General features: G+C 44.3%; 1 protein-coding gene across 1 annotated transcript in view; it reads left to right on the top strand.

Moving 5' to 3' along the window:
* TENM3 (teneurin transmembrane protein 3) overlaps positions 1-13,506 on the top strand; it is a 1,257,915-nt gene that overhangs the window by 1,239,187 nt on the left and 5,222 nt on the right. The window contains exons 30-32 of the mRNA XM_027598498.2: positions 515-750; positions 7,851-8,147; positions 11,237-12,848. Of these exons, the coding sequence (XP_027454299.1) occupies positions 515-750; positions 7,851-8,147; positions 11,237-12,848 (2,145 nt within the window). The remainder of the gene's footprint in view (positions 1-514; positions 751-7,850; positions 8,148-11,236; positions 12,849-13,506) is intronic.

The raw sequence follows: 13,506 nt of genomic DNA, 5'->3' as shown, positions 1-13,506 counted from the left end.
AATAGAAGATGGCTTGCTTTTGTAAAAGTCCAGTTTCAGGGAAATATCGTCTTATCTTTTTGGTATGCAACGTATGGATATGAAATCTTTGCAAAAGATTTTAAATAAGGGAGGGATGGGTGTAGGGGAGGGGGGTTCTTCTGAGACCCTGGCAGGGACTGCCGCGACACACCAGCCTCCCAAGGGAGCACGTATGTGGCTCTTGGCAGAGCCTTCCTGGCACATCTGTGGAGAATGACCCTTCATGCATTCCATCAGGCAAACGAGAAAAAGAAATCTCAAGTGGAGAAGGATTTTAAATTCCCCTGAAGCCTGCCTTTACTATCCAGCACGAAACGCCAGAAATCAAAGTTGTCGTGATATGTTTTAAAAGGACAGCATTCGGTACTTTTTGTTTCCTTATACATGGAGTTCGGTCAACATTTTAAGAAATGTGTATCACTTCCAACTGCACAGACCAACCGAGTGTTTAATCCATATCTGTAGTTCCTGTTTTCGGCTCCTTGTCTTTCAGATCAGTTAAGAAACAGCTATCAGATCGGTTATGATGGCTCCCTTAGAATCATCTACGCCAGTGGCCTCGATTCACACTACCAGACGGAGCCCCACGTTCTGGCCGGCACGGCTAATCCGACGGTTGCCAAAAGAAACATGAGTCTTCCTGGTGAAAACGGTCAAAATTTGGTCGAGTGGAGGTTCCGGAAAGAGCAAGCCCAAGGAAAAGTCAACGTCTTTGGTCGGAAGCTTCGGGTAAGCCAGTGTCAGAGAGTAGGCGACGGCCACCCAGCCGTCCGTGTCCCCAAGGGGGGGCCTAGCGCTCATCCCCTCCTCATCCTCATCTGCCCAGAACCACATGCAGGGCGGCACCTTCCCTGCCTGCACGAGGTGTAGCCAGCCGTCAGGCCATTAGGTCATTCTTAGTAAAAGCCAACTGTTGGAGAAAAGCTTTTCCTCAGTGTGCCTGTGGTTAAAAATCAGTTCTTCCCTGAGAAATCAGGCAGTTGCATGGAGCACAATCCCAACTAGCCTGGATGTCAGTCCATTGTTGTTTTACTAATATTATCTTGATCATCTTATACTTTTCCTTTAGCCACTCGGTAAAGATTGATGGCTTCCTAATGGGATGAGGATAAATAAGAGCTTAAATATTGAAAGTTTTCCAAATCATAAAGAGATGGGCTGGCCATTGAAAAGCGGATTCTTTCTTTGCATTCTCAAGATTTTTAGAGTATAGCGAATATATTCACGTGGAAGAATATCAGTGGCAGAACCTAAGTGCTGCCTCCTCGCTATTGATTTATATTGTCTTTATGAGAAATGCAATGATGTTTCTGATTATGCTAGTGTAATTGATCTTTGCAAAATGTTCTCCACCTTACCTTGTTGGGTGTTTTTTATTTTCCCCTCCCTCCCATTGTGAACCAAATATATCGAGAAAGCAAGCTGTGATTTATGACAGCTGTTTGGTAGAGACAACATAGATAGGTACTAAAACACAGGTTACACGAAACCACCTTCAGACACTGTAAACTGAACCTGGCTCATTCTTTCTATTAGCAAACAGATTTTAGTTTATCAGATGAATGGAGACAACTGTTCCTAAAAATACTTCCCCTTGCCATTTAAAAAGACTGAAAGTCAAGGAAAGAGAACAGAACATGGAGCATACCATTAATGTCCTTTTTCCTGCACCAAAAATGGTTAAATTATTATTATAAGAGGCCCACACGATTTACCTTGACAATCCTTGAGGGAGTAAGAAACAGCTACTATATATTATCTCTGGCTATTTCCAAGAAACAGAAATAAAGGAATAAAGGATCAGTGGATCACATACAGCCAGTATCCAACTTACAGGTTACATTCTGATGTCACTTCAATTTCAAGGCAGGTGTTTGGGACTCTAAATACATGACCTTCTGGAACCAGTGCTGTATGCTCCCACCTCCCCCATCTCCCAGGCTGCGGGAGCCAGGATGCCCTAACTCCAAGCCACCTGGCTCCGGAATTGTGGCAGGCAGGAGCTAGGGGACACTGGAGAGGGGGGCTTGTTCAGAGAGAGAAGTGAGGAGGAAAAGCAAGAGAACCTAGAGGGAAGAGCACAGTAGAGGTGAAGGTAAAGTGACAGGAGAGGAAGCCAGCTCCTGATTTGCTTCCGGTCCCTTTCCTAGGGTTGGCCTGTTGACCGAGTAGACTCCAGCTCCCCCGCCTTTCCCACTCCTGAACCTAGGAATCAGTGGTGGCTGCCCCCATCTACTACTTCTTTCCAGGACCCCTGCTTCCTTGGGCCATTGCAATCTGGAAGCTAGTTCACAGGCTCTATCTTATCCAGCTCTCCCTATAATGGGCATGGTGTACATGGACACGTGTGCTTGTGCACGCACACGCACAGAGTCACACCTACCCTCAGACACAGGACTTCCTTCACCAAAAGATACAAAGATGCTGCTCACATTTGTGCTCCTCATTCCACATACCAGAGAAGACACAGCACTAACTAGAATTCCAAAAACGAGGGTTCTAGATCAGGCTCCACTTTTTGCTAATAATAAACCTTATGGGAAAATCATAACATGTCTGAAACCTGTTTCCTTATGTATATCATGATAATCCATATAGAATATAAGTAATATATTATCAAGATAATATCATAACATTATGACATTATAACATAGACATTATATAGGTCATTGACATACACTTCATAGCATAGACAATACACTGGATACAGATAATGGATAAATACAGTTTTACCCTGCCCTGCCTCCACGTCACACAATTGTTACAGAATCAAATGAGACAATGTGAAAGTACTTTACAAATAAAAGGCATGATTATATATTCCCTAACCCTAACCCCGAGACTCTGTACCACATAGGCATACGTTAGGCATTTATATCCACGCAGCAGGTAAATAAGAGAGAGCCCTTTAGCACACTGGTTAGGAGAACAAGGGAAGAGTGTGGGACACGCTTTGCCCGGAAACTGGCCGCAGAATATGCTGCCTTCTCTTCTTTGAGACAAGCTCTGTCTAAGCGTGTCCTCTGTTTCTTTGTAACATGGCTTTTCTAGGCATAAAAAGAAATCAGGAAGAGTAGAGGAAAAGATGAAATCCTATCTTGCGTCTCTGGTTCTCTGCCTGATTCAAAATGAAGCAGATACCTCACTCTGGGGGAAGAAAAAACAAGAGCGCACAAGCATGGGTGTTAGTTTCTTCTAAATAGTGGGCCCACCACAATGGCCTTGGCAAGTCGTTTCAGAGAATGCCCTGTTTTTAAAGTAGCCTGTTCAGCCACACTGGGAGGAGATTTCCAGCTGATAGGTGTGATTGCTCTCATAGAGACAGTGCCAAGATCACAAGGGAGGGTTTCTTTCTTTTAAGATAAGATTGGATGTGCCGGCTCTGACTGTTAATTTCATTCCTCTGTGGTTCTAAGGGAGAAATTCTAGGGAGAGAGTGACGATAGGAAAACCTGGCTTAGACTGGACCGGAGTCTGCCAAAATAGGGGAGAGAAGTGAAGGGTGGGGGGGTGGGGGAAGGACCAAAGGCCCCCGAGGCACACTGGATCAGTACTCACCTGCTTCCCACCCTTCCCTGAAACAGAACATTCCCTCGCTTACCTTTCATTATTTCCTAGCAGAAACTTCTTGTCATTCTTAAGGTATTTGCCTAAATTCAGCAAGCTGCCTGACACAGAGTGGGTCCTCAAATATTTATTCAGTGAATGAATGAGGAAAAGCCAGTCTTAAAATATGGATTATCTCACTGCATCTAGGTCCAAGGGAGAAGCTATATGGATAGCACATCCTTGCAAATGTTTGACTGCTATACACAAACGTAACTCTTAAGTAGATGACATATCTATAATAGAACACCAGATATTGTAGTTTAACGTTGTTTAAAGCAAAGAGTAGAAAAGGAAAACTAACAAGGAACTAGCAACATGGAAAGCATTTGCTCTGAAACGTGCATTAAGGGGAAAGGGAAATACAGTCAGGAGTCACAAGCAAATGAAATGGTGAGAGATGTGGGAAAGCATTGCAAACTAAAGATTAGGTATTTCCAGAGCTCACTTGTTTGTGGCTAAGTTGGAAAAAAAAAACGACACAGGCATAAAAATTTCTTGTCTTTCTCTTATGTTTGGTAAATATTCCTCATTTTTTGTCTGTGATGGACTTTGGAACCAGTCTTTCATCAGTTATAAAAAAAAAAACCGCTATGGTATTCTGAAAAGAAAGATGTATCTTCTAAACTTTCCCAGAATTCAGATGCTTACAGGAAAAAAAGTTAGTGAATCACTTAAAAAAAACAGTTCTCAAAATTTGAAAGCCAAAAGTGTGTTTTAAAGGCCTACACGCATATGATAGCGTACTTGAAGCTCATTCTGCGAGTCACGTTCGCGTGCTGTGCTGTTCCTCACTCGGAGCCGAGCGGCGCAGCCCGGAGTGGGATGGTGCCATGCTGTTAGCCCTGGCTGACATGCGGAGAGACACAAAACCGTCTGCAACCAGCTGATGTTCCAACAGGGACACAGGGGAGTCGTGATGTTGTCACCGAGTGTACTGGGTAATGAGACAGCCCTTCCTCACTTCCCTCCATAACATTCCAGATACATGAATATAATCTGATGGTGCTTGATGTCTTTAAACATAAAGGCGTTGTTTAACATCTTTATACCTTAGTTTTTCAAGCATTCTGGAGGGAAGATGATCACTACCCCCATTCCCATATCCAAGGGATGCTGTGATCTCCTCACAGTCACGCTAGACATGATCTTTGAAAACAGGGACTTTCCATGCTTGCTTAAAAGAAATGCTGTATATCACAAAGGACTTCATGGTGATCTCTTCTCCAAACACAACATTTGGCTTCATTTTTATATAGCTGGAGGTACAGTAATGATCTAAGGTTTTTCATCTTAGATGAACTATTCAATTTGAATTGATATTTTTTATATTAAAACTATTCATTTAAAAGGCCACTGGAACATGGAACAATGCCGGGCCTTTATGATTGTCCAAAAAAAAAAAAAAAGCGGTAGAAGCGTTGCCATAATTTCATAAAGGTAGAGTTAAGTAGGACTGTGTCCTAGAATGGAAATGTCCCTTGACTTCTGCACTTTGTTTATAATACCCGAAGGAGAAAGTTTGGGTGTGTATGGGAAGAACAGAGGAAACAAAAGGTCTATTCGTATCTTTTGAAATCTTACATATTCAGTAACAATGACTGGTATCTGGAAACAATCCGAAAATGGTTGAAACCTTAGCTCATTGGGAATGTGGGGGGAAATAGCCACATGCTAATTCTTTCCTCATTGCTCTGATCTGAGGACGCAAGAAAGGCATTGCACCGCGTTTGTCTGGATAAAAAGGAAAAATGAAACTTGTACCCAGATGTTCAGTATCCCAACGCTTCTAGATGTTTCCATATGGCGGCATGTTGGGTACGGTGGCACACACAGCAACTACCACGTGATTGTCTCCCGGATGCTTTGGTGTTGCGTAGCCACATCCACAGACCAGAGGAAGAAGAGGGCGGCAGGGTGCAGGCGGTGGGAAGAAGGGGCCCCGCGCTGCTCTCTGCCCAGCTCCCTTTGATACGCACACAGTCGGAGCAGGCCTGCAGTCCAGTCTGCCATCCAGATTGCTCATGCTCTAACCAGAGGCAGCACTGCAGAGAGCAAGTGTGGTTAAGGAAGGCAATAAAGAATTGAAATACAAATTAAAATGAATACAAAGTAAAATGCAAACAGATGGGGCAGTCCTGCAGGCTGCACAGTCCTTGGAAACTGCACAGGCAGTCCGACGGGGCTGGCTCCAGCCTGGAATTACCTACGGAAGGAGAAAAGAGGGCAAACCTAAACATTCAGAGGTGGTGGTTTTGTTTGGTTTTTCTTTTAAGTCACGATCGGAGAAATACGTCCAAGAACCATAAGAAACCATTTAAATCGTGCAAAACCTCATCCTAAGGTATCAAAAATTTTGTGCCAAGATAAGCTGAAGAAGAGCTGGATCCTGCCAGTTGACTGTTGAGTTCATCTGATGGCAAATCAAATCTTCCTAGAGGCTTTAAAGTAGGTATTTGTAATATTAGCCAGCAGCTTCTCTTTGGGGTCCGCAAAGCATTCTGCAAGCCTAACCTCGTGAAGTTCCCCAGAATTCACATAAGGCAGGGACTAACATGCAGGCGTTTCCACATGGGAGAACGGAAGCCCTGAAAGCCTCTAGCTGGCCTGGCAGAATTCGGTCAGATCGCTGACAGAGCCTACAGCCTCTCACCCGAGCACCTCACAGATGGACAGACAGCTTCAGAGGCGCCAAAGCCCAAAGTCATGCTGCCTCTAGACCCTGTTAGGTAAGGAGATGGGGCTCCTCGAGTCCTGGGCTCCTCCCCGCAGCGCACCCACATGCACACACACATGCACGCCTTACACACCAGATTCTGCTGTGGCAACCAGCTGGATCTGCAAGGACGGAACCGGAACATTAAGATCTCCGGATTGCCCTCCAGGGCTCTACCCTTTCTCAGTTTCTGTGCCCTGTCTGTCTGGGTACTTTTTTGCCTCCAACATCACCTAGTTCGCTCCGTGGACTTCTTAGTAAACCTTTCCATACCTTTCCAGGGCCATTACGGTACTCCCCTTGAACCGCTGATTGGAAAAGTTTAAGCTTGAAGAGTATCTTTTCATGGGGCTTGGTTAATGTCAATAATGGAATGCACAGATGAGTTTTATCCCAGAGTTTACATAAATACACATGCATATTGTATGTGCACGTACACGTCGGTGTGGATGTCGGTGCGGAAGTGGTGTGTGTGCTTGTGTGTCTAACTGATCAGCTGCAGCTGTCCACTTCGAAAGTTCTAGCTAAGACATGCTCATGTAAAATTCAGATTTTCCTGTTTAATGTTTAAAACAGTCCAGTAGTCGATGCAGATTTTTGGTATATCCAGGCTATCACCATCCGAAAGCTTCTGTCTTGCTACAGAAAATCCACTCTTCGGGGGTCCTCAGTACGCTGCAGACTGTTTCTAAAGTAGAGTGTAACCACGGCCACATTTCCTTTGCAGTAACAAGTGCTGGTCTGTATGAGCCTTGGATCCCAGACAGTAATAGCCAAATGTAGTCAGAGATTCTGGACATGGCACAGAGCCACACGGAGACCCAATTACAACAACATCGTGCTAGATCTGTACCCTAAGCATAATTATCGGACCCTGTAGATGCGGGAGTGAAGCATCTGAGGTCCCTGCCAGTTAACCAGATGTTATTAAAGGGAAAAGCATTCTAAAAACTTGTGACATTTCAGCACGGGGCCAAAAGCAATGATCATGTTTGTAACCTCCTGCTATTTAGACTCATTAATAATTTACTGTAATGTGGGTTCCAACTTCTACTTAACTGTTCTTCAAAGGGCCAGAGTCACATTTACTGCTTTTATTTAATAGAGCCATGATTAATCTACTAAGCAGTTGTTTTCCAGTGTCTTACAGAGGGAGGGGCTCTGAGTAAGTTACAGAGATGTCATGTTGACCACCTTCATATCTTCTGAACAAACTTTAAAGCAAATACATTTTGGTATTTTTCTCATCAGTTGCTTAAGTTTACATTTAATTGAAGAGGTTTTGAACAAATGCCAGGCTTCTCTTTCTGCTTAATGAAAACTTTTAAAGGAGCTGTTAATCTACTACCTTGCACTTGTACCCAAGAAGTTGCTAAATTAATTTACTGACAAAGAGAATCAATCATCATAAATGGTGTTTAAACAATAGCAGGGCCTCTGAAGAGTAATAAGGGACTGGCGTTGGAATAGGATGATTCATGTTATCATCCTGTTTGTGTTGTAACAGGTTAACGGCAGAAACCTCCTTTCAGTTGACTTTGATCGAACAACAAAGACAGAAAAGATCTACGATGACCACCGTAAATTCCTGCTGAGGATCGCCTATGACACGTCAGGGCACCCGACTCTCTGGCTGCCCAGCAGCAAGCTGATGGCAGTTAATGTCACCTACTCGTCCACCGGCCAGATTGCCAGTGTCCAACGGGGAACGACGAGCGAGAAAGTGGATTACGATGGCCAGGGGAGGGTCGTATCTCGGGTCTTTGCCGACGGTAAAACCTGGAGCTACACATACTTGGACAAGGTATGCCTGCACGGTGAGAGTCAGAGGAGGGAGCCATGATCAGTATTTTTCAGCAGTCACGCGGGGCACTGTGGGGGAGGAGAACGGGGGGCATGTGATGGGGCTCCATTTATTATTCTAAGTATCAACATGCAAGTGGCACTGGTACAGCGGGTGATGAATTTCTGCATTAGCAAAGTAGTTTCTCCTTAGTTAAGTTCTACTACCTGAGACCCTTGTAAGTGATTTATGCCGCAAACAAACAAGCAGTAACGCTGTCCACCTGCCAAGTTTCTACATTGACAACATTCACAAATTAGACCTTGAGCATGTAAGTCATTAGTAAATAACCTCCATGCTAGCTCTTTCATTTAAGAAGGAGCCTTACGTCAGCACAGCGGGAGCTGTGAGTGTTGTACTCTCGCTGGCAGAGCTTCAACATAACCGTAAAAAGCATGGAGATCCTATTTATGCATATTATTAACCAAAAGAGGCTATTTTTAAGGAAGCCACGTTTCAGGCACTCTGTGGCATCTCTCCTTTCTTGTGCACATAAAAGGTGTAAGCATCCCCGCTTAGGCTTTCCCCCATCCTTAAGCACTAGGCACGATACCTTAAAGTTACCCGTGTGCAAAATCCTTGGTCGTACTCTGAGAGGTTTGGGATGGTGACTTGTGGTCCCGAGGGATGAAAGCAACAGAAAAGGGACAGGGAACCGGCCACCTCCCTGCACTTCCCTTCTGAAAAAAACAGAACCCGCCAAAGAGCATATTCGTGGAACGTTTCATTTGCCCTTGAGACAAGCATCAGCCCTAGGGAAGGGTTCTGTTTTGAGTCCCAGTGCCTGTCGCACCGCAGAGCATGCCACCACCAGGCAGGCAGCAACCCAAGTTACAAACACAGCAGTTACTGCCTCCAGCCTTACGTGCATCGGTCAGAGTGACCTGTCACCCAGAACACAAGTCCGCGCCACTGTCACTCACACTGTCGTCCTCACTCACCTCACACTGTCTTGTTCTTCACGAGAGGCCTTCTGCACAACTCCTCAGTCTACATCTAGCCCCACTGCCTGGCAGTCATCCCGTCTACATCTAGACGGCCTCGACACGGACTAGCCTTCCAGAGAACCAGCGTCAGGTTCAGAGCTCACCATGGATGCCTCCCAACTCTGAAATGCTTCCCCTACTTGCCAGTCTCTTCTCTCGCAAACCTGCTCATCTGTTCTCCTTTGAAGAGACTCAACCCTTGAGACAGTGGACCGGCCCACTGGGTGACAGTTCCCCTCCACACTAATCATCACACTCGACAGTTACTCTACTGGTGATTTGATGAGAGACCACAGAGGAAGCCCTCCTACACACATCCCTTCCTGGGAGCAAGTCCTCATGCCCGGAAAACACTTCACCCTCCAACCTAATAAGCCCCAAGACAACTTCGTCCCGAAGAAACTGGGAGTGGGTCCCCACTTCATCCTGGAACACTTTTCCCAATGTAAATTAAGTGCATTACAGAGAAGTGTAACAAATACCAAGACCTTAAAAACTGATAGTAGTGATCATAATGTCATGGGAAATTGTTTAAAAGGAGATAAAGAGCATGTCATTAATAAGAGCCACTACCAGCAGTAACTGAGGTCACATTCATATATCAGTGGGGATCAGAAAAGCCAGTATTTTCATCATCTCTCCCAAATCCCTAAAATCCATCAAACCATTTCCATTTCCTTGCTAGGATAGGCACACTAAACCAAAACCTATTCATAGCAGAAGTAGTAATATTTTATTATCATCAGATGTGATTTTAAATGACTACACAACTAGGTACTAATTCCCGTGAATTCAGCAATAATCCAAGCCTTCCTTGGCACAGTGCAAACTATTAGGAACAATTCACAAGACATCTCCTACACAGCCAGCCTACAAAGACTGCCCCTAGATATGCCCACAGAGGAAACTGCAGAACCTGGCTTGCAGGCTGTTCTCAAAGATGGTGGACGGTAAAGAGAAAGGGAACGAGCCTTGGACAAGGGATTATGTGTTTCTCTGGCAAAAGCAAAGCATACGTCCCAGGAGGGCACCTAACACACGCATCCTTCCTGATCTGCCATCACTGTGTTTGGTCTAACAGGGTTTGGGAGAAGCTTCCTCATAGGAGAGAATCACCCATGCTCTGTATTACTATTGAGCTGTATTATTCACTATTGAGCCTCAGGGTTGAGCTTCTCATGCTGGCCTAATAAATGATTGTCTTGTGTCTTTCTGCAATTACTTGCAAAATAAGCAGAACTCATTTTAATTTATATATTTATTCACCGCGTTATTTAGCACCAAAGTAGAACGTAGCCCAGAAACCTTCTTACAGCAGCTGAGACACAAATCAGACTTGGTACTCGCTAAAGGAAATTTCAAAATGTAGATTTTATTGTCATTCCAGATGACAGGTAAGAATTTGCAAACAAACAAAACCCATACCTGGATCCATATTTCAATTAAGGGCCTTTACAATTGTCATTCACCGTGTGATTTAGCAATGTTTGTTGACGTTGATGCTTTATACACACATTATCCATTTTTGACTAATTTTATGTCTTGTCTTCATAAAGTAGTATTTTGAATGCTTTGCTCCTCCCCCACATGCACTGGAAATTAAAACATGATTTGAGTGGCTCTTCAGTCAAATGAGGGGGAAAAGCCACCTTCCTAAATAATTGCTAATTATGGATAGGATTGCTTTTCCCATATGCTGTTTTCTCCTTGAAATATTGTCTTTAAAGCAGCTTTGCCCGTGCCTGTATCATGACTTACCCACATCCATCGACAATCTGCTGCTTGGCTGTGAATGCCTAGAAAAAGAATGGTACAATCATGACAAGTGGCACATTATGAATCTTGAGCCACTAACTGCAGAACCCCTCACAATGAAGCATCCAAGCAAATTAGGCAGGGAATCGTTAACATGTAAGGTCAAGGATAACTCAATTAAAACGAAAATAATTTTCTCAAGCAAAATGTTTATACGTGTGGTCACTGGATCTACTTTTGCCCCCCCCCGCCCTTAGCCCCCCCACCCCACCCACAAATATTGAACAACAGTCTGTTCTGTCTTTCCAGTCCATGGTCCTCCTGCTTCACAGCCAGAGGCAGTACATCTTCGAATACGACATGTGGGACCGGCTGTCTGCCATCACCATGCCCAGTGTGGCTCGCCACACCATGCAGACCATCCGGTCCATCGGCTACTACCGCAACATTTACAACCCCCCCGAGAGCAACGCCTCTGTCATCACGGACTACAACGAGGAGGGGCTGCTTCTGCAGACGGCCTTCTTGGGGACCAGCCGGAGGGTCTTGTTCAAGTACAGAAGGCAGACCAGGCTCTCCGAGATTCTATATGATAGCACAAGAGTCAGTTTTACCTATGACGAAACAGCGGGAGTCCTCAAAACGGTAAACCTCCAGAGCGATGGTTTTATTTGCACCATTAGATACAGGCAAATTGGCCCCCTGATTGACAGACAGATTTTCCGCTTTAGTGAGGATGGGATGGTAAATGCGAGATTTGACTATAGCTATGACAACAGCTTTCGAGTGACCAGCATGCAGGGTGTCATCAATGAAACGCCACTGCCCATTGATCTCTATCAGTTTGATGACATTTCTGGCAAAGTTGAACAGTTTGGAAAATTTGGAGTTATATATTATGATATTAACCAGATCATTTCCACAGCTGTAATGACTTATACGAAGCACTTTGATGCCCATGGCCGCATCAAGGAAATTCAGTATGAGATATTCAGGTCACTCATGTACTGGATTACAATTCAATATGATAACATGGGCCGGGTAACCAAAAGAGAAATCAAAATAGGGCCCTTTGCCAACACAACTAAATATGGTTACGAATATGATGTTGATGGACAGCTCCAAACAGTTTATCTAAATGAAAAGATCATGTGGCGTTACAACTATGACCTGAATGGAAACCTCCATTTACTGAACCCGAGTAACAGTGCCCGTCTGACACCTCTTCGCTATGACCTGCGAGACAGGATCACCCGCCTCGGGGATGTTCAGTATCGGTTGGATGAAGATGGGTTTCTGCGTCAAAGAGGCACAGAGATCTTCGAGTACAGCTCCAAGGGGCTTCTGACTCGGGTTTACAGTAAGGGCAGTGGCTGGACAGTGATTTATCGGTACGACGGCCTGGGAAGGCGCGTATCTAGCAAAACCAGTCTGGGACAGCACCTGCAGTTTTTTTATGCTGACTTAACTTATCCCACGAGGATTACTCATGTGTACAACCATTCGAGTTCAGAAATTACTTCTCTCTATTATGATCTCCAGGGACATCTCTTTGCCATGGAAATCAGCAGTGGGGATGAATTCTACATTGCGTCAGATAATACAGGGACACCGTTGGCTGTTTTCAGTAGCAATGGGCTTATGCTAAAACAGATTCAGTATACTGCATACGGTGAAATCTATTTTGACTCCAATGTTGACTTTCAACTGGTAATTGGATTTCATGGTGGCTTATATGACCCACTCACGAAATTAATCCACTTTGGAGAAAGAGATTATGATATTTTGGCAGGACGATGGACAACACCTGACATAGAAATCTGGAAAAGAATTGGGAAGGACCCAGCTCCTTTTAACCTCTATATGTTTAGGAATAACAATCCTGCAAGCAAAATCCATGATGTGAAAGATTACATCACAGGTAAGCAGGTTTTGGGGTTTTTTTTTCCTTTCCAAATGCTGAATTACTTTAATCCTTATATGAGTACACACAATAATGGGAGTTGCTTTCTTTAGCCTTACACTTTACTCTTGCAAAATCAAATGCCTAGCCTTTTAAATGTGTTTATTTCTCTATGGAACCATAGAGAAACCAGAAAGGGAAACTGAGGCATAGTTTGTTACTTCCTATTCTGTCTCCAATGCCCAAGGCCACAAGTTTCTGAAATGACATGGAATCCAGTCACTTAAGGAAGGGAGGTAACATGGGGGTGTGGAAAACAGGATGAACTTGGGAGTCCCCAAATTGGAACTCCGATCCCAACCCCTCTCCTGTAAGTCATGTGGCTTTAGAGACAAGTCACAATTTTTTTTTTAATCTGTTCCCTTAACAGTGAAATGGGGAGAATAATGCCTCCCTTAATGGTATAAAATATGTGCAATTCTGCTTTAATTACTAACTCCCTTACAAATGTGTAACATTGGTTTTTCTTTTATATGCGTGTGAAGTTCTAATGGAGGAATCGTGAAACACGGCAAAGTGCGATTCACCATCTCATTCCCGGGATGTTAAACTCTCCACCACCATCACCTCAGGACAATAAAGGAACAGTTTCTCCCACCACTTGCTCAGTCAGCGG

The sequence above is a fragment of the Zalophus californianus genome, chromosome 2 (genome assembly GCF_009762305.2).
Source record: "Zalophus californianus isolate mZalCal1 chromosome 2, mZalCal1.pri.v2, whole genome shotgun sequence".
Classification (NCBI taxonomy): Eukaryota; Metazoa; Chordata; class Mammalia; order Carnivora; family Otariidae; genus Zalophus; species Zalophus californianus.
Note: the sequence above shows the minus strand (reverse complement) of the source record. Positions and strands in the feature narration are given on the sequence as shown.